Source organism: Frieseomelitta varia, unplaced genomic scaffold (genome assembly GCF_011392965.1).
Source record: "Frieseomelitta varia isolate USP_RPSP 00005682 unplaced genomic scaffold, Fvar_1.2 scaffold_834, whole genome shotgun sequence".
In the NCBI taxonomy this organism is placed as follows: Eukaryota; Metazoa; Arthropoda; class Insecta; order Hymenoptera; family Apidae; genus Frieseomelitta; species Frieseomelitta varia.
This window is the reverse complement of record NW_025110628.1, coordinates 568,629-590,765: the sequence shown is the minus strand read 5'-3', so window position 1 is coordinate 590,765 and position 22,137 is coordinate 568,629. Positions and strand designations below refer to the sequence as shown.

Here is a 22,137-nt window from a genome sequence, read left to right as displayed (position 1 = left end):
TTGAAAGAACATTAAATTCCAGGTAAAAAAGTATTAAGCTACATTGATTCCAAATTTATACGTACAAAATAGATTCATATTCGCAAAAGAAAATGGAAAAAAGAAAAATTTACCAATCAGAACAATTTTCCAAACGAACGAAAATTTTGTAATTAAACCTAATCCAGTTTACGAATTTCCTAACCGAGATAATTTCACGAACGAACGGAGGAACGACGAGGAATTTTTGACTCCCAACTACGAATGCGCTGATTAAAAAAGTCGACGAACATTTAAATACGTCTCCTTTTTTTTTTTTCGAGAATATCTCCTAACTTTCTAATTAAATTAAAAAAGTTTTCGAAGAAGCTCTGACGAGACACCCGGATGTCGTTTCTGGTCCCCGCAGGATCCACGATGATTCACAAGCCCGCGCGGCAAGAAGAGATGTGCAGAAGAAAATCAAAGAGAGAAAAAAAAGAAAAAAAGGAAAAGAAGTAAGGATGATTATTTAAGAAAAAAAAAGGGTTTCACGCCCGAGATCTCGACGAAGACCAAGCATGAAGCGATCGTTTACAGTGCGTGTGCAGTACGCTGCGATCAAGCGTGAAGTTTACGAGACTCGAAACCGTGAAACCGGACTCCGACGACGTGGCGCGATGTCAGGGATGCTCCTGGCATCCGCGGAACGTGGATCCCAGACGGGGACATTTCTATTTATCTTTGGCGTACCCGAGGATCTTCTCTGGAAAACGCCAACCTCCTTCTCTTTCTCTCTCTCTCTCTCTCTCTCTCTTCCATTCTTCCTTTACCTCCCTTTCGAACTTCGAATTCCAATTCACTCGCAGATCCTGTATTATCGTTTATTTTCTTTCGTAATGACTGTTCTTTCCTCCCTCTCTTTCTATCCCGTGCTTCGATAAAAATTTCGATTCCTTCGGATTACAAGCAGAGCGTGCGATTTTTTTTTTTTTGTCGAACTAATATTCTCTTTCTTGATCTCACTGAAATTGATAATTTGACGTTTTATCTCGTTCTTTCCTAAATGACGGCTATACTATCCTCTCTGCTCCGCGTCTGGAGCTGTTTGATTTCATTGAATTACATAGATGATGCGGGAATTTTTATTGAATTAATTCCTTTTTTTTTTTCCTTTCTTTCCAGGGTCTTTCCGGGATGTAATATTCTCTCTTTTATACGTTTCATTTTATTCCCTTCGAAGCGATTATTCGTTCTTCCTCCTCTTTTCTGTATCTAATGGAAGTTCAAATTTACGAGTGAAACTTTATTGAATGAAAGGAATTTTCTTTATAAAGTACAAGAGAGTAGCACCAATTGTGAGAGAAGATTATCTATCAATCATTCTTTTCTAATCCTACTTAAAATCTTTTACTACTGAAACACCCCGACAATTTCCCTTCGCAACGTCGTAACTTCCAGGTCCTAAGAAATAACGAAATACACGAGGCAGCCTTTCATTCGAAAGAAACGATTCGGCTAACAAAGGGTTAATATTATCCTTTCATAAATTCTCTGTTGCTTTTCCATTAAAGCAAACCTACCAGAGTACAAAGCTTCGTAAAAACCGATATGTTATGCTTTTTTAACGCTCCCCTACTGACCCTCGATATCGACTCGACGAAACAAACCACCCTCTCTATCCGTACGGCAAATTCCTCGAGAAATTTACCAGCCCCGATAAACCACCGCGCTCGGTATAAAAAAAAAAGAAAAGAAAAACAAAAATACGAGAAATAAACCGGCTAAATTCCATCTCTCACCCTTTCCCTCCCTTTTCCTCCTTTTTAACTCTGAATTACTAGACATTCCTCGCGGTAATTAATATTTAACGAATATCGGTTGCCCGAGGCTCGTTCGCGTTCGCAACTATTTAAAACGCGCGTACTGCTCGCATATTACTCGGCGCGTCGCGGTCGGCTTGAATAAAAGCTCCGGACGAGCCCCGGAGCGAGACTCCGCGTTTCTTCCCTCGTCCTTTTACAATCCTCGCGTGCTCGTGCACCCAACAGAAACGAACGATACGATTCCTTGAACTGATTACACACCGGTGGATACAGCACGCGCAATTATACGTCCGGTTGATCGGTTCCACCGGCAGGGGGGAGGGAAAAATACGCGCGACGACCGCGCGGCAATTAGAGACGCGTCATTAAACGGTCGGAGTATCGTCGGTCAATTAGCTGGTATCGCTGATTACCCCGTCGAACGATCGTTCCGTTGTAAATAATTCGAAATGGAGAAGACGTGTTCGCGCCTTATGTTCTCGGTTGGAAGTGGCCAACTATCGTACGCTAATTTTTTTTTTTTCGTACGCCTTTTTTTCCCCTGATTAGCGAAAGAATTTTAAGGATCAGGCTTTTAGCGTGGTGATGGTGGAATGTTACTTGATTCGCTGTAATTGCTTTTATTTCATACAGTAACTCACTGTAAATATAATATATAGTAGGTTTATAATATATAGTAATATTTTGTGATGTATAATGTATCGTGCAAGGATTTTTGAAAGATGTAAACTTGCTTTTTCTATTCATTGAAGACTTAAGAATCTGCATCATTAATAGTTTAGAGATATTTTTCGATCGACGTAAGAAAAGTATTATTGATTAAGTTTCTTTTTAATTAAAGTATATGCTTGTTTGATGAAGAAAGAACAGTCAGCGATGATTCTATAACTTTTAACAATAAAAATCAACAGCAGATCGAAGTTACATTTCGCACATAAAAATCACTCAATCTAATACCGTTTAATCTTATCTCTATTTTACAACACATTCATTTGATAGCAAATTTTGCATTTCATGGCAGAAATGGAAGAAGAGATATTTTCTTCTACGAATTTCGTGCCCATTAATTGAACGTCTTTCAATTCAGCGTAATTGTCATTTGCCTGATTTTGTTTTCTAAACCAACAATTTCCATGTTTTCCAGAGAACTCCAGCATAGGCCAATCAACGTCGACGAAAATAGGAGAACCGCGTCGGTCGTTCGATTAACGTTTCTCTTCCTTTTTAACATCGTACTGTCCATCGATCGCGAGAACGAATGGTGACTTTCTTCCCGTTACAATGGAAAAAAAAAAGAGAGAAAGAAACAACACGATGAGGGGAGAAAATCGAGGCGAAACGCGTTCCGAATGTAATGCGTTCGTTCGTTCCCTCCGGAGACCGTAGCTGGAATGGAAATGACGCTTAATGATAGAAAACATGTTTCCTCCCCCGCCATTCCCTGTCTTCCGATTCTCATTCCCGCGACGATCGCCTACCAATCGAACTGAAATCGAATCGCCCGCAGCCATTCTATTTAATAATTCACAAACGACAATTTCATCTACGTTTATTCAATTTCCCCAATTCGGGAACTAACAGAATTGAAAATTCGTTTTTCATTTCTTTCTTTTTTCGCTAATATATATCGCGTAACAATTGAGCAAATATATATATATATAATTTTCACTTGTTATCACTAGAATGTGAATGTTCATGAGAAACAGAAAGGTGTGAAAAATGCAGAAAACATTCCGAAATTGGTCTTTTAATCTTTTCAAACTCAGACTCCATGAGTTTTTACGAATTCGCATAAATATCCACAGTCCAGTTGTCATTCGAACAAAAGTATAAAATCGAATGACTTCTCAATTTTTCATAGCAATATTTTAAAATCAATTTAAGAATCTTTTATACTGTTTGTGTAATTGCATGAAATGCATCGTTTACTAATAAAAATAAGAAATCAATGCATCACTGAGAAAGAACGTTCACTTGATACGTTCGTCTAGATTTAATACGCAAAAGACGCGAGTTCCTTTATTGCTCTCATAAATCGTATAGATGAAATTATCTCATTTATTTAACACTGAGATCCGTCGCGGGAACGACGATGGTGAAAATGAAATAGACGTGACAGCTGTGCTGAAGCACAGGAAGCACAGGGTGTCGGTGATATGACGATTGCCAACGAGTCTGCTTAGAGAAGATCTACTATAAGACGGCCGTCGTGGTACCTAGACATCGATTGCGATCCTCTAATTTAACGTCATTTTTCAATAACATTACCATGAAACTTTCATCTAAAATTCAAGTTAGAGTTACCAATTCAAAGTAGAGTTATCTAAATCGATATTTAAAAATTGATGGTTTGCTGTTGGATGTAGTTTTAAATTCAATTCATCCGACACATTACGTTAGCTGCAACGATCATTTAATATTTCGCAAAACCATGACTAAAGAGATACTCCACCACTCGTTCAGTTAAATTTAATACAAGATTAAATGTAACTTTATCTTCAATTGTTTGTTAGTAGAAAATTATCGAGAAAACTATAGCTTGAAATACTTGCTATTCAATGCCAAAGAAGAAGACTATATTTATATTCAATGCCAAAGGAGAACAAGAACGATGCCTTTGAAAACGACTTGAAATTTCGCTTGAAATGAAGTTCTTTCTTTCACTTTTTCAACTTCGTCGTGACTCGCAATCGAGAGTCGTCGGACACCACGCGGCGTGAATGGCGAGAAACGAACGGCAATGAAAGTCACAGTTGTCGAAAGATACCTCGATCTTGAGGCGCGAAGTACGGCGATGGAGGTAGCCTGAAGGTACTTCGGATCTCACCTGCGTCCTTGCCACCCTTCACGCAGATCCCAAAGCCATGGTGAGAGTCCGGTGGATCTCTCGTCATGGTGATTGTCCTTACGGTGAGCTCCTGTAGACTCAGTGGCTGAGAGCTCGGTGACGTCGGAGGATTCGCGGGATTCGGCTGCGACTGCTGCGACTGCTGCGACTGCTGTTGCTGCTGGGACGTCGACGAGGGCGTGCTTCGAACCGCGGCGACACTCGCCGGCGAGGATGCCGGCGTTCTTCTGTCGCCCTGTCGACGCTCCGACACACCGTTCCCAAAAAGTCTACGGTGAAATTTCGCTCGTTACTTTCTGCAAATTTGTCTCAGTGATTTAGCTGGCAAAGACACGAGTCGTTCGCTTCGAAATTTTACCGAGGATCGGATGCACGATTACAAAGAGATTCCATTGCAAATTAGAAGATTAGACGTGGGTTCATTTCAAATTAAACACGATTTGTGGCTGAACTTGTTGAATGAATTTCTAAGTTGTTTAGACTGTCCGATCGATTCAAAATCTATTTTCCTTTCCTAATTGGCTGATCGAATATTCCATTAATTCCACGCTTTAATCCACTGGGAATAAAACCACTTCCCTAATTCACTCGTTCGAATAAACTATTTATCCAGTCCAGTTCTTTTGTTTAATAATCATTGCAATATTTATTTAATAATAATTTATAGAAACGGTCATCCACTTCTGTTAACGTGAAAATTTCTATAAACATAAAATTGAAAGTTTATAAAGACAGTACAGTATAAAATTTCCACAAATCTATTCGCACTCGCAAGAACTGATATTAACGTAAAAACAAAAATTAATATTGTTAAATCTTCATTCTCAATTTAATTTCCGAAATTTCTGATTGAAAGAGGACCCGGTTAATAGACAAATCTGTAAAATCTAAACACCTGTTCCGTAAAAAACTTTCTATAAACATAGTATTAAAAGTTTATAATGACGATTCAGATTTTTTTCAAATTAACTCGCGATAGAAACTTTCCACAAATCTACCTGCATCTGCGTGAACTGATTTACTAACGTAGAGACTAAATTAACGTAGAAACTAATATCGTTGAATTCTCGTTCGCAATTTAATTCCAAAATCTCTGATTAAAGGAGGTTGACAGGTTGATGAAGAAATCTGTCACAAGAACTGCAAAACCGAGAACGTACCTGAGCACCTGTTCCGGTGATATGGCACCAGAACCTCCGGTGGCGTGTCCCCTGTGCCTGTACGGTGTGGTGTGCGAGGAATGGTGATGAGGAGCACTCGGAGGTCTCTCGACGATCGTGTAACTCGTGCCCGGAGGGCTGTAATATCCCCTGTGCTGACCACCATGATGCCTGCTGGTGGGCTCTAAATCCTCAGCTTCGTAGCAACCGCCGGTGCCGCTTCTCAGGAAGTGAGTGCCGCTGCGCAGGAAATGCGTCCCGCTACCGCCGCCCCACTGCAGCTCCTGTAATTCCGACCCGTAATCCTCCGTGCTACTGGCCATGCCTTTGGGATCCGTTTTGTCAGACCTGGGCAAAAAGATCACGCGAACGATGAAACACAGTTTGAAACACAAAGGGAATAATACGCAGGCTCGATCTAGATTCTTTGCGCAAAATTAAACTAGAGATGGACGCGTGTCGAGAATTGTTAAAATTGGGAAACCTTACGGCGATGTTTTGAAATTTCATTGACAGCGTGACGAGTAGACTGCGGATGTGTCTATGCGAATTTCAACTAAATTTTATTAATTTCATAAACTTTCTTTCAATTTTATGAATATAAACTAAAGATGTATAAAATATTACAACGAATGCTACATTACAGTTTGTATATTTGAGCATAGCGATATATTAGAGTTGCTCCTATCGTATTTTGGTCTCTGAGATCAATCTAAAAATGAATGTAGAAGTCTAATATGTATTCTATTCGATTATTGTTTCAATCTTTGGCTACTGCTATGATCGAATATCGTTTTTCCATTAAAACTTCCATTAAAATTCGCTAAATTTTTCGTTCGCTGTGCGCATGCAATGGACACGAAGAAATAAAAAAAAGTGTTGATGATTTTCCCTTACATTCAAAGTTTCTGGAAAACAAGTGGGCAAATTAATCATGTGATGCAAAAACGAACGAAATAAAGCTCCAAACGAGCTGCTCGATTCGTTGAAGTTTCCTTGGTGTCAAAGAGACAACTCTCAAGATTATGAAAATACAATTAGCAAGCGTCGTGTTAGGGGTGGGGATTAATAATCAAAGCGACTCGGCGGAAGATAAAGAGGGCCACGACCTAAATTTCCTAGTTAGCAACTGCATCGATATAGAATGTCATAAATTAATGGAGAATCGAGCCTCTCAGGAGATCGCGCGGACGTTCTAATATTCACCTTCCTGTGCCATTCAAATATCAAGCCTAAGTCGATCTCGCCCTTTGATCTGAAACCTCTCGTGTACAACTAAATTAACATTGAAATAACGCTGTGTAAAAAAATAAATAGAGATCAATCAGACCCGAATTGTAAACTGTCATTTTCTAAATACGAGCAGTAGTTGCGTGAGATTTGGTAAACTGATGTATTAAAGTACAGAATTTTCCAGAGTTTAGAAGTCAATGCATACAGAAAGTTTCAGTTTCCTTCGTATCGCAATATCACGAACGCTACTTCAAAGTCACTAATTTTATCCTGTCGAAATGAACGAGGAGTTTCTATTCAAAAGAGACAGACAATAATCAAATTTCAGTCTCTATTTCGATCACTCTGCGCCGAATATCAATTTTCAATTTTCAAATTTCCAATAAAGGAAGAGAATTTCTGTACAAGATAGACTCGGGGCTCAATTTCAAAATAGCTCTTTCACTTCTGTACCTTTCACCGTATTACCGCGAAACGTCCAATTCCACTTTTGGTATCTCGATTTCACGGAACGTCTGCCACGTGCCAAATATAAACAGAACCTAAACGTTTTCAGAAAATTTATTTCAGAAAATCGATCGATACCTTTGCTCGGCGTAGAACGACGTAGAGCGACCGTGAAACGACTTCACATCGATTGATATTAACGCGTGACTAATGGAACAACGGAATTCGAGGCGGGATAAATGCAATTATCGCTGTCTATCGTTCCTGATAAAATCTGTACGTGATGGCGGGAGGAGGGGTGATTTTCCATGGCAATGTCGTAATCTCGGGACAGGAAACTGACTGTTATCGCCGGAAGAAATTTGAAAGTTCGGCCTCCCTTACTTGTTCCTGGCATCACCGGCTCATGCAAACCCGCCCACTCGTCGCCGGCGATTTACACTACCCCATTGAAATTCCTCCCTCGTGACCGATAGTCCTCCTTGGCGGCATTTTCACCACCAACGGGGAACAACTTCCGCGACATCGTTTCAACTTTCGTGAAATATTGTCGTTTCCCCCTGTTGTTCGTATTGTTAGAACGACGCCAGATTTTCTGGCCAGGCACAAATGCAAATTTTTGAAGTCTCTTCCTTCCCGAGATTTAAATATATCGTAGGCGCGGATTAAAAGTGGATGCGTCGATGGTTCTGGTCCTTTTGAATTAACTTTTGAAGCTTATCGTAGACAAAATTTCATCCCACGTTAACATCCTTTTAATACACGCGATGTTGTCTACTTTTCTTTAAACGAATGAATTTCATTGGAAGAATTGCGTCTGTTTGACTTTATTGAATATTTCTGAAATGAAAGATATTCGCATTGAGGGCGAAGTTTTATCGTACGCACGTAGAACGCGTGGGAAACTTCGAAGAAAGAAACAAATATTTCTGCCGGGCACTCTCTCGTTTGTCGCTTTTCATTGAAAGAAGGAAACATAACGAGATCATAATGCTCGTTTCACATACGAAGCATCAAAAATGTTCGTAAAATCCAATCCGTTTCGTAATCCCCTGTTAAAGTATTTTATCATTCGAGCACCATCGACGTGATGCAGACTCGATGTATTATAAAACGATATTAAACAATACACGCGCGAACGATATTTCGCATGTTCGTACGAAATGCACACATAGTTCACGAAAGAGTGGGGAAAGGAACACGATAGAGAAGTTGCGCGGGAGTCACGTTTTCGTTTCATCTATCGTTCCATCTTTTACCTTGATATATTGCCTTATTTCTGTTGCGTTTCGAGTTTTACGACGGAATACGTAATGACCGGTATCGATTCTCGAAATAACGTAGCGATATTGGTTGGACGTTGTAGCCTTGAACACAGCCAGAACAGTATTTCTTGCATGAATTGATGTTTCGTAATGATCTATCAAACGGTACTGTGTTTGAATACCTTACGACGGAGTATTTCGTTTCTTGCATGCTTTCGCTTTTTATATGCTCTATAAGATATCCATCGTATTTCCATTAGATCTCACATTTCATGACCGCATACATTATGGAGAGATGATCGGCCGAATATCGAATTAACGTTTTTCTACGTCGAATAACAGCTCTTCACGGCTCCCTTGCAAAAACATCGAATTAATATTGAATTATTTCGAGAGAGCAATCAAGCTGCTTGCGAATAATTTAACGGGTGCTTACCATCCCGTTTAACTTTTTCGAATCACATTATAATACTTTCATATTACCTAATTGCACGTTTCTTTATCTTGTTTACCATATACGAGCGAAACAAGCTAGCTGTGAGTTAAAATTATTATTAATAAAAGCGCTACAATTATAATACTATTTAGTATGCAATGATGTTATTTCTAGTTAATTTTTTTATATCCCTCATTTTTTCTTCCACGAGAATAACAGGGATTAATTTATGGTAATCGTTAAAATGAAGAAGATTTAATACCGCAAACTACTTTAAGTGTAATGTTACAGCAACATTAATCCGTGCTTCAGTATCAATTTCCTCCTCTTCATAATTTCCTTTACTTTCCTTCACTCTTCCTTCCTTCCTTCCTTCCTTCCTTTTTATCTTTCATTCTTTCTCGTCATCTCCTCATTCTAATCCTTCCACTCTTCCCTTTCTATCTTATCATCTACACGTCCTTCCTTTTTTCCCTTAATTTCATTCCTTTCTTCTTACTTCTTTCCTTCTTTTTAACCTTTCTTCATTCACTCTCTTTCCAATATTTTCTATCTATCTTTCTTTCTTTCTTCATTTATTTACTTCATTCTTTTTTTTTTTATATATGGGGGTTTAGCGTCGCATCGACTACGAGGTCTTTAGCGACGTGTCGAAATTGACTCTTTATAACTGGTCTAGTAGTTAGGTCTTCTTTAGGTAGTCGATAACGTTTTTTTGTTGTTTCTGGCAGGTTAGAGCGGTGTTTTGGTTTAATCCATATTTACTTCTTATACTTCGGTATTTTCTGCATTCACGTAGTAGGTGCTGGGTGGTGATTTGTAGGTTGCAGGTGTTGCAGAAAGGTGGTTCTGTTTTGGTTAGGAGGTATTCTTGTGTGATCTTGGAGTGTCTAATTCGAAGCCTAGTCATAGCTATCCTTTCTTTTCTGCTTAGATTGTTGTTTGGTATTTTTTGATAGAAATGGTGTGCTATGTTGTGTATTTTGGTTCTATTTGTCGTAGTCCAAATTCTGTTCCATTCTTCTCTTTCCGCTTTGGTCGTTGAAATTAGTAGGTCTTGATGTGGGACTGGGATGTTGATTTCTTTTGTTTGGTCGATTGTTGCTTCTTTGGCTAAGGAGTCGGCTTGTTCGTTTCCTTCGATTCCCTGGTGTGACGGGATCCAGGTGATTATTATATGTTTGTGGTCGTTAGTAAGTTCGGTATATGTTTACTTCATTCTTATTTCCACTTTCGTTCCATCTTTTTCCTCGCTGTCCCTTTTTAATTCTCCTTTTCTTTTTTATCCATTGTTTCTTCTGCTTAGTTAAAAAATGGTACAAGAGGACATGACGTATGTACATAGTCTCCTACTTATTCCTACACAGGCAGTTTGAAATTAAAAAGAAAACTATACGACAGGGCGGACTGTATTCACAAGAGGTGTTCATAATGTTTAACTGGTCTTCTGTTACGAAACGAACTTCACTGTCAGTGAAGATAAGCGGGAAAAGAGTACGAGGTAATTCCGCCTTCGCTGCTTAAGAGGTCAAACCAAATAAGAAGTTCACGATGTTAAGAACTAGCATGCCCCGTGCCACTGTACACATCCATAAATAGCGTTACGAACTAGCGCAACGAATTATCAATATTTGCTGCACATCGACGTCCACTAAAGTTGAAACGTCGAGGAACTGTTTGTCTGCCCGGTCGATTTCCAGAAAATCGGTCATTAAAATTACGAGAAAATTTATAACTCATAGGAACCTTGTAAATTGTAAATGAAAATGAATACTTTGAAATTGTAAAGAAATTCACACAGACAGCGTCAAAGTTTTACAAATGAAGCTTGAGAAGGAATAAAGGTGATACTTAAGAACCAGAAGTAAAAGTTGTAGCTGAACGACATTACAATTTCACGTCACAACTTGGACAATTTTCCCCGCGACGATGCTGTTCCAATTTTTCATGCATTTCTTCGACGTGGTCTTCTTAAGTTTTCACGTACGTATTCTCCGTTCCATTTTTCTCACGTACGAGTACCTTGTTCTCGGCGTCGTCTTATCGCACATCGCATTTTCTATCCACGGTATAGAGCAAAAGTAGTTTCAAATGCATTTAATCTCCGTCTTTCCTTTTTTTTTTTTTTTCTTCTTCGGAATCAAAGATTGACGCAGCAAACATTTTTCAATCTATTAACATTTTAATTTAAACTTCCGTTGCATTCCAATGTCATTTTTAAAACATAGAAAATGTTCCAACATTATGTACAAATATCGGGCAAACTGCCATAAAATATCTCCCTAACCATTAGGTTCAGAAACGTGGCTTGATATTTTTTTACATGGATATTTTTAATATTCTTTCGATATATGTGCCAGTTGAAAAAAAATAAAGATGACCTTGAAAATTTCGAGAACTCTTCAACACACGAAAAAAATTGACACGCCATATTATGCCTTTAAAACCATACAACTTTTGTTATTAAATAATTTTTCATTGGACGCATAATTTGGCTTCAAGTGTGCAAGTTACGTGAATCATCTTGTACATCGTCTTCAATCATCGTTGAATTACACGTTAATTAATTATTAATTAGTTATTAATTATTAATTAGTTATTAAATCGCGTTGTACTGTTCCTTTCAAAAATTTCGAATCCAATTAACGCAAAATATAATTTGTACAATTTTGTTTATATTTGACTTTCTACTTAATATTGAAATTACTATTTCACACTTAATCGCAATTGAAACGAGAAAAATTCTTCAACCTCCTACATTATCCCCCCACAAATTTACAGCACGAAAACGACGCGAGACCCACAGAGTGATGTAAAAGTGTCGAGGGAACTTGTACCATATCTTGTACCATAAATAACGGTCGGTATCAGTGAAATCGGGTAGAAACTCAAAGCGTTCCATGTGGAATATTAATCTGGAGACGATGGAGGCGGCGGGGGAGCTTCGACACCCCGTGACAAGTCGATTTTCTAGAACAACCGCGGCATAACCGACGCGCGGCTAACGTTCTAATAGCGTTAGGAAGCCTCCTGTTACCGGCGGAAGAAATTTCGGAGTCATCCGGTTCGCGGTAAATGCATACCTATGCAAAGTCGGTGCTTCGTCGCGGATCGATCGCCGGCCAACGAGCGAGAGAATCGACTGGTCGCGGTGTTTAATTCATACCACCGGCTAGCGACGATCGATTCGCATTAAGGTTGGTTTATATTAACCGTTCGGACACGGAACGATTGCAACGTCAAGACGAAGACGCTTACGATTGGTACTCAGGATTGATTAGTATTGTCAAAGCTCTTTTGTACAATAATGTTATAACAGTAGTGAACTTTTTGCGAGTCACAAGTTACTGTAACTCTACAAATTTTCATTTTTCACAATTTGATAATAAGTTTGACGATAGTAAGTTACTGTAACTCTACAAATTTTCATTTTTCACAATTTGATAATAAGTTTGACGATAAAGTAAATAATTTAGTAAACAATTAAAGTTTAGTAAAGTAACGAATTTAGCGTTTAGTGATGTTATTATATTTAATAATATTATTGTATCAACATTCATCTTAGAGAAAATTTATATTGAACTCAATGAGCAGCATTTACGATAGATTTGAAAATACTGTATACAAGGTAACGGACAAGAACATGTGAAATATTTAGTGATTGAAAAACGCATCTTGGTGCAGAGTACACTTCTTCAATTATGTTTTTAAAATTACAAAATTGTACGAACATGCGCAATCTCATAAATAAAAAAGGAAAGATTTCATCTTGTTAAATGAAGAAAGAATGTTTCTATAATATACATGTGCACGTTTAATTTTCCGTTCCAGAAAAAATAGGGGAAAAATATTCGTACATGCATTACTGCAAAATATATAAACATTTATTAAGAATTTCATTATAATATATTATATAATATTATATATATTATATTAACATTAATACATTATATAATATTATATATTATATTAACATTAATACATTATATAATATGAATTTATTTTTTTATGATAATAAATTTTATCATAATATATTATATAAATGTTTATATCATAATATAAACATTTATTAAGAATTTAATTTTTACTATCAAATTTTACTAGCAAATTGAATATTTTTTTCGTACTTATAGAATATTTTTCCAACCTTCACAAATTCATCCAACGAAGAAAGAAAGGATTAATAAATGAACAATAACTTTTCGGCAGAGAAAATACTACGGTAATAAAGTGCGATAATAAATTAACATTCAGAATGAAAAATCTGAAACCTATTATTCTGTCGCGTTCCAGTCTTAAATGTACATTCTACCGTTCTCACCGGAGAGAAGTACAATGTTCTCCGGAAGAAATCACCCTCAAGAGGCGACGATCTTCCACCGAGTGTCCCCCTTTCTACTCGCTCGCGCGAATTACACGAGTTCTAGCCAGCTCGAAAATAGACCTGCAGAAACTCGGCTGCTTGAAGCTTCTGCGTTGAGCTTGGTGAATCGGAGCTATGGTTATTTGATTAGGTCTGTTATTAAACTCGGTCTCCAGGGAGGATAGAAGAGGTATTATGGGGAAAATGTTTTTTCAGCTTGAAAGATCGCTGCGTTCAGGGAATTTGCTTTGGCTTGCCTTGGGAATAACTTTTCTGACGTAAATTTTCGAGTAAACCTCGAGAGAAAGATATATTCAGAGTTTGTTACAATAACGTTCGATCAACTCAATGTTTTCTTGATTTTTGCGATGGATTCCTTTTTTAACAATGAACGTGATAATAAAATAGAATTTTAGAAAAGATATAGTATTCGAAAAGAGAAAGTAATTTCTTGTAACTTGTAACAGGTGTCAGTTGTGGTAGAAATGTTATAACGAATCAATAATTTTTCTAAAAATTATCCTTGGTGTAATATATTGTCCCACTAATCCTTTAGAGCTTCGAATACAATTAGTTCAAAGTAAGTTAAATTGTAAAATTGAAATGCAAGTTTTAAACGAACGATTGGAGGTATTTCCTGAAAATTTATTTACGAAATATGATAGAACAAGTGATGTAAAGCAAGTTTCACATGTGGGAATAAGTGAAAAATTCAGAACGAAATTATAGACGTCGTTCGAAGCTTCCGAGGAATTCGTGTTCGAAAATTTATCAAGTACATGAGAATTTGATTAATTCCCAGATACTATACTTAGATAGAAGGTTATACTAGCAAATATAGTATACTAGAAGATATTATTCTACGCAAGCAGATAAAGGAAAAACACAGAATGAAATTGTTTCGTTCGAAGTTTTAGCAAAAATTATATCGTGTAATTTATTGTGTAAAATTAATTCCTAATTGAACGTGACCGAAAAACTTATAGAGAATTATTCTCTATGCAAGTGGAATTCTTTTCTCATTTAGTATCTTAATTACTATTTTTCGAGGAAATTACATTTTCAAACATTCACACTTGGATTTTATTACTTTCCAACTAGACATTGGTGGAAAAGAATAAATACAAAAGATTATTTTATACGAAGAACGAAATTTTCCGAGGAACATGATTCTCGCGTGTAAAGAAGAACTTTCAAATTTCAATTCAACAAATATATCAAATATCTCGAAAATATCAAACATGTCACGCGAAATCGAATACGTCTGTAATCAACGATTAAATCACGCTAATTTCAAATAACATTTTCTTTCTTTGCATATCGCGCAATTCCCCCTTCCCCCTCAATTCGACTTTCCACGTGATCCATCATAGTAACTCCGACGTTATCTCCGCGGCCGCAAGAGGAACGGAAATATCGACGTTCTCCCCCTTTCCCCCGGGTGCAAATTTTAACCTCTGACCTGTACACCCGACTCGGATAATCCCCGGGGGTAGGTCGGTTTCAATGAAAACCGACAATTACCGAATACCGGCCGACCGACCGCAACATTGTTCGACCGGCGGCGTTAGCAACCCGGAGAGCTCACGCAACCTACACACCTGTGTCCTGCCTAACTGGCCGCAGCCGGCCGTTGTACCGCCCGCCCCCCCGTTTCACATACCAGCTGCCATAATACCCAGGAAACCGAGCAATTTCCCCAAATACGCTCGTCGACGCTCGGTTATTCATGCCGAGACAGCAATCAAACCAGCAGTTTCCAACCCTCGTCCGCGAGTCAAGCTTGACCCAACCTTGACACTGAGCTGCCGAGGGGTAGCTTGTTTGCCGGGGGTTGGTCGCGGTACAAGTTGCCCCTGCACGTTCCTAGAGGTTGTAAGTGGAGTGACAGAGAGAGGCTGTGAGGTGGGTGGTCGGGGGGGTGGCGAGGGGAGAGGGGAGAGAGAAGGGGCGACAAAACGATGAAACAGCCAGGTGGAGGAAAAGGTGGCGCAAAAGCGACGAGGGAAGAAGGGAGAGGATGGATACGAAAGCGTGACAGAGAAGTGGATAAACGGGGGTAGGATACGGTATGTTGAAGTAAGATAGAGAGAAGAAGAGAGAGAGAGGGAAGGAAAGACAGTAAATGATAGAGGAGAGAAGGACAGGCGGAGAGACAGAGTGAACGAGAGGAAGATAAAGTTATAGCGGGCGACGGAGTGGGTGAGTGGTGGCGTAGAGTGAGGAAAACGAAAGGAGGGATGCTATGTGTCCCGTGGTGCGAGGGTGGGGCGATCAATACTGCAGGAACACCCCCTGAAGCCGGCTTCATTCAGCAGCTCTCTTTCCACCGATTCTCGTAACTCCGAGCCAGGCCTCTAACGCCTGGTTACTATACCCGGCTATAGCTGCCTCTCTAAGTAAGAACGCAAGGGGCAACCGGTACGATTGTTTCAAGATAATCACCCCGCCTCCTCCACCCTCCTCCCTCCGCCATTCTCCTACTCTTTTCGATTTAATCGCGTTAAAAGGATAAAAGGATTTCGCGGAGGCGAACGACACGCTTTGATTTCCGTCGGTCTTCATCCCTCTTGAGGATTTTTTATCCCTTTCTTCCCTTTCTTTTTTTTTTTTCTTTTGGTTTAGATTTTTTCAATCAAGCTCGAAATCCGACCAGGCGAAGATTAGCAGAGAATTTCTTCGATCGTTTCTGATTTCTTCTATGTGAAATGGATTACCGGTCTGATTGCAGAGTGAACGGAATCTCGCGCGAATCTCGCATCGATCGATTGAACCGTTTGTTTTCACATGATGTTTAGGGTGGGACTAGACCTGCCTCGTTTTTCACAGTCGTCTATCAATCACCCCCGGGAGCAAATTGAATCGTCCAACGAAGAAAACGATTTGTCACTTGGGTATGTATGTACATAGAACAGAGGGTAAGAAAGAAGGGCTGATTGCCAGAAATTTATCTCGCATTTGACCTACGTATCAACGAACGAAGAAAATGGGGAGCTCGCAAAAGAAACGACCCTTATCGAATTTTTAGAATTTTCAAATAATAAAAATAAATTCACAAAATGATGGAATTTCAAATAATAAAAATAAATTCACAAATGAAAATTTGACAATCCCGGCTCTGCAAAACTCTTTGCCACAACTTCATAATTTAATTAAGTAAAGTGATCAATAACTTGACCGATATAATCATGATAATTGAGTCTCGCAACACGATGCCAATGAAATTTCTATACAAGTTTCATATAACACACACGCACACACACACACGCAGAGCTATCTACAAATTTCCAAATATTTTCACGAGCAATAAGTGTTATTGAATAACATAAAAAGAAACCTCTTTTCGAGAAAAAATTGAATTGAATGGAACAAAAATTAAAGCTGCCAGCATCGATCTCCACTCGAACGATGAAAAATTTCACCAATTACAGTCGACGATAATTGTCGAAGAGATTCAATTTCATACGTAATGATCCGTGCTCGTTCGAACGGTTAATAGAATGATTAAAACGGGAGAATGAAGCAGAAAACGATCGAGCATCGAGCTAACGAAACTGCACGCTGAAATTTTTCTATTAACTTCGCTAACGAGAGCGTGTCGTTTCCAATGAGCCACGAAAGAAAGTGAAATCTTTGGTGGTGAGAAAATTCTCTTTCTCGTTAGAGGATTACGCGACACGCGACGAATCGCGTCCAATGTTACGAAACCCAGCCGGCGAGAACGATCGGGCTCGCGTCGACGACGATCAGGACGAGGCGTCGTCGAGTTTTCGCGCATCAATTAACGATTACCCCGCCGGCGTGGTGATTCTATCGAACGTTCTAAATATAATTTCTTCGTTCACCGCCACGCGACACAGCCACAGGGCCTTTACCGTCATCCTTTCGCGACAAACACGTCATCGTCGATCATGGGCCTCTTTATTAACGAGCCTCGTTGATGAATGAATCGATGGAGATTCTTCTTTCGTCCGTTATCCGATAAATAATTTTCCCTTCAAGTTTGAATAACGGAAGAGAAGCCGAGAGACGAGAGCATGAATTTTTCGGAATACGTTCATGTAAAAGTTGTAACTCTTGTATTTCTTCTATCGACGAAATATGAGGGAATAAAAGATGGCTGTTGTATAGATATTTATAACTATACCTTGTTGTTTGTTCCATAAAGTTTAATTGTGAATGTGATGAAATTGCTGGCCGATCATGATGTTCTAATATGCGTGTTGTGATGGCTGACCAAAACGTGTATATTCTACTGAATCTCGTTAGACATTTTGAAGTTGCTATGTTATATTGTACGTATGCTACATGTGTATTTGCGTATTTGTGTATCTGTGAGAGATTTAAAGAGATTTAAATGTTCAAAATAAAGTACTTGTTGTAATATTTAATATCCATCTTCTTATCTGTAGTTTATAAAAATATGCTACATCTTGTATAGATGCTCCATTTCGTCAATAAACGTTGATATAGATGTGTTTATAACAAAAAAGTGAATCTCACAAAAATGTGATCACTCACTTAGTTATTAAATGAAACAATTATCAGATCTATTTAGTTTTATTTATTGGTTTGAAGAAATTAATTAAAAATCACAATACCATAAAGACAAAAGTTAATGGACAAATGAAATTCCTCCCAAATTCCTAACTTCATTCCTTTAAAAATCTTTAAAATCTCGTAAAACATTTATCTCAAGCTATTCAAAACTAACTCACCTATCTCACCGCTATTCAAAATCAGGGCCAATTCCAATAATTTAACCCCAACAATCATTGCCAGATGCAATTCTGCGAACACTCCGGAATCGATTTTTGTATAATTAAACACAGCGCTGTTTGAAACGAAGCAGTAAAAGGGTGAATCCCGCTGACTAAATTACGATAGCGATGAAAGTCACGTTGTCTTAATAAAGGAGGTGGTCTCTCCCCCTGGGAGACAAATGAGAATATACGACTTTATTTAAAAAGCGAAACAAAGACAAAATCTGTATGTACAAGGTGAGGAGTATTTATGAAATATGACAAAATTCTGAATTTGTTTTTTAAGTTACAAACAATCTTGTCTTAGGTTTTTAATTTAATTCTTTTTAAGTTTCAACTTAATTTGACGAATTTATCTCACATTTATGTCACTCCGTGACATGATGAGAAGAATTGAATAAAAATTTCAGAGACGAAAGATGATACGTTCTAGCTTAAGCTATTTTATTTGAATTACAGATTAGACGTGTGATCCTGCCGTTTATGCATTTATGAATTATGCAAAATTCTTTGGATTCCTCCATCATCTACCACCTTTACATCCAAAAAACACTAATTCCTCAAGTTGTACCAAACAATCTTCTCACGGCCAACGAGCAATCTGAAAATCAAAAACCCTTGATTCCTTCCACCAATGTAACAACTACGATTCCACTATCGTTTCGTCGGAAATGTCAGATACATGAACGAATGGCCGAAACATGACAGAAACAGAAACATAACTCTTCCACGCACTTTTTCAACAACATCCAACGTATATACGCAAGGCACGAGAGGAGAGGAGAGAAAGAAAAGGAAGCAAAGGCTCCCGAGAGAAATAAGGTCAGGCGAAAGGGCACGCAGTAAAGCGCGCGAGGAGGGTCGTAAAGCGTTGGGAAGCATCCGGTCGATGGTCAAGCATCCCCTTGCCGCGATATACGCGAGTTTTCCTTCGGCTATCGGCAATAGGAGGACACGCGGCCATTCGAGAAGCGGGGAACAACACAGCCGCTGCGGCCACACTGCAGTGGTGATATTTCACCGGGCGAGCCTCGCGGAAACAGCGGGCATGCCTGACCTCTCGGTGCACTCAGGTGCGCCAACGTACACGACCGTGGTGCACCGGTAGGTGGGAACACGACGCGGCTCCAGGTGTGTGCACCCGCTACGAATAAACCTGCCGTTTGTAAATATTGAACGAGACCTAACTACACAGAGCGAGGCCGATGCCGGGGCTCTCGCTACTTCGCGCTCGATTAAAATGGATGCTGCGACTACGTACCACGTCGGGCAGCTTCTGCAAAAGAGACACTTTGTATGCTGATTACGGGGGAAGAGGAACGCGCAGGTACGCCCGAGGGGCACTGGCGACGGCGACAACGGAGAACGGAAGGCAAATTGGAGATTTGCTGAGGGAACGCGCGATTAACAGGCTACGGATGTTTATGCAAATTGCGGGGGGGGAATCTAAGTAGATGTAATTGCACGGAGAATATGTACGTTGAATGGAGTTTTTTTTTTTTTTTTTTTATTTCTGGATGTCATTCGATTGGTCAGTTGAGAAAGAAACAGTCGATAGATTCGGAGAAAGCTTTTGAAAATATGTAAGTGGTATGTAGTTTACGAACGAATGATATTGGTTATTTAGTTGTCGTGGTTACAGATGCGAATAGACCGAATAGCGGATGTTTTGCAGTAGAAATATGAAGAATACGCGAGTGGATTTTTATTAATTTTCTGATTTGTGTATCACTTAGCGAATGATAAGGATTAGATACATTAATGGGATATTGTTGAAAAAGGAATGATCTGATAGATTAAGGTTATTAAAGATATAAACCTTTTAAGAATAAATGATAGATCAACGATGTTGTACGAGAAAGTTGTTGAAAAACTGTGTACAGGATGTTATAAAGTGCTATAAGAAAATTGACAGAACTTTGATATTTGATGTTATGAATTAACTATCAGGATATTGACGGAATTTTTCGTACAAGTTTCAACAGTGGCTTTGTATAAACGTTACGATACTTGAACACTGCTTTGTGAAATTCAAGACGAAAAAGTCAAAGAAAGGTTAAGAAATGTCATCGGCGATTGTGTGAGGTTGAAGATAAATAAACATTACACGTATCTATCGTAATATAGTACACTAATATTATTATTCGTTGTTTGGCGAAAAAATAAAAATAAAAAAGCTAAAGGAAATGAACGAACGAATTCCGACGTGTACAAGACAACTGAAGATATTTCGTTATTTCAAACAAATTGGATTGGAATACGATAATTTTTAAACAACGAACGAATTGAAACGAGCAAAATGTAATAGCAGAATTCGAAACAGTTTTTGTAACACGTCAGAAATTATTTTAATATTTTTGTAACTTCTAATATTCAGCTCTCGATATTCACTCCAACTTTGAAATATCAAAAATACGAACTATTTAAAAAATACCTCAAAATATTCAAAATTTTGTATGAGAATGAAAAAAATTCAGTCAGAGCGTACTCATATTTTACGTCAACATTTTATAGATTAAATTAAAATAAATTATGAATTCTTCACACTTTACTCGAGGAATTTTCCCAATCCAACTAAACTAAATGTTAATCACACATCGACAGACGAATAAATTGCTTCTCCAAGTTATATTATACTTCGTCGCGTAGCTAATTTCAAAAATAAATAAACAGCGAGGGACACGTGGCGGAATAATGAATTCCTCTGCCGATTAACCACGGCCCATCGCCATCGGGCGCGAAACGAGTACCTGACAGCATGTTTCCGGTACATCTCGCGAACGTACATATGCACCGAGGCCGCACCGAGGGTCGCTCGGTTCCGTTTTATCGATGCAAACTGCCCCCGCCACCGCGTCAAAACGCACTTCCCGTTTCACGTGCCGTTTCACTCGGAACCGATGCATCTAGGCCGACTTCGCCTCCAGCCAGTGCACGCTCGTCCTACCACGCTTCCGGCGCGGCTGTCTGAAGACACTGACTCCAGCAAACGCGGATTATGTTCGCAGAAAAAGGCCCTACAAACCGCCCTCCATTTACTCTGCGTTTACTGCGTAATGCGGTTGTCTGACTAAAGCAAGTGAAGTTACAATTTTCATCGTTTTCTATTTTTGCCTAATTTTTGTTTTTCCACACATTTCCAGAAGAGGGTTGAAACCATCTTCTTGTTAAGAGTTTAGCACTAAGTGTTTCAAAATTGTTGATCTGACAATGAGAGAAAGTCACGTTCTCATTGTTTCCTTTGTTAAATAATTTTTGGTTCGTTTGTTTGGTGCTAAATTCTCAGAGACTCTTAATTAAAATGTTATTATATATATATATATATATATATAGTATAATCAATAAATAGAAACAGATCAGTAGATAAGAAAATATTTTATCAGGGTCGATAAACAATCTTGTTCAATCGTCCAACGTCTCTCTCTATCTTTCTCTCTTTCTACTATGTTAAAAATTAAATTTTTCACCCGATTTCTCCCCAAAGATTCCATTGCATACAAAAGTAAATATTTCCCTTGGAAATTTCTTGGTCGTGTGACTTCTTCTACCGGCGAAACTTGGAAATTCCATCGAGAGATGGAAAACGACGTATCGTAACGCGGGACGCGTACGAAGTTATGGCACGTTCGTGTCGGAAGTACACCTGTGGGTACGCGAGATTTATACTGTGACGATTCTGTGCACGCCTCGAATCGCGGAAACGTTTCAAGCCAACAGTTTTAAACTATTTGACAAAAAGAAAAAAAAAATGAAGTCGATCATCTGTAGCGAGGTAACATCAAATCTCATTCAATATTTACCCATTGAACAAATAATTTTCGAATTCTCTCTCTCTCTC

General features: G+C 38.7%; 1 protein-coding gene across 3 annotated transcripts in view; it reads right to left on the bottom strand.

Moving 5' to 3' along the window:
* LOC122536418 (whirlin-like) overlaps window positions 1-21,182 on the bottom strand; it is a 109,086-nt gene extending 87,904 nt beyond the window's left edge. For 2 of the 3 annotated variants that reach the window (XM_043668779.1, XM_043668780.1), the window contains exons 1-3: window positions 21,086-21,181; window positions 5,793-6,140; window positions 4,612-4,901 (exon numbers count right to left, since the gene is read on the bottom strand). In XM_043668779.1, the coding sequence (XP_043524714.1) occupies window positions 4,612-4,901; window positions 5,793-6,140; window positions 21,086-21,087 (640 nt within the window). In that variant the 5' untranslated portion in view covers window positions 21,088-21,181. Of the gene's footprint in view, window positions 1-4,551; window positions 4,902-5,792; window positions 6,141-21,085 lie in introns of all 3 variants that reach the window. The other variant, XM_043668778.1, reaches the window with a different exon arrangement.
* Window positions 21,183-22,137: the final 955 nt, after the last annotated feature.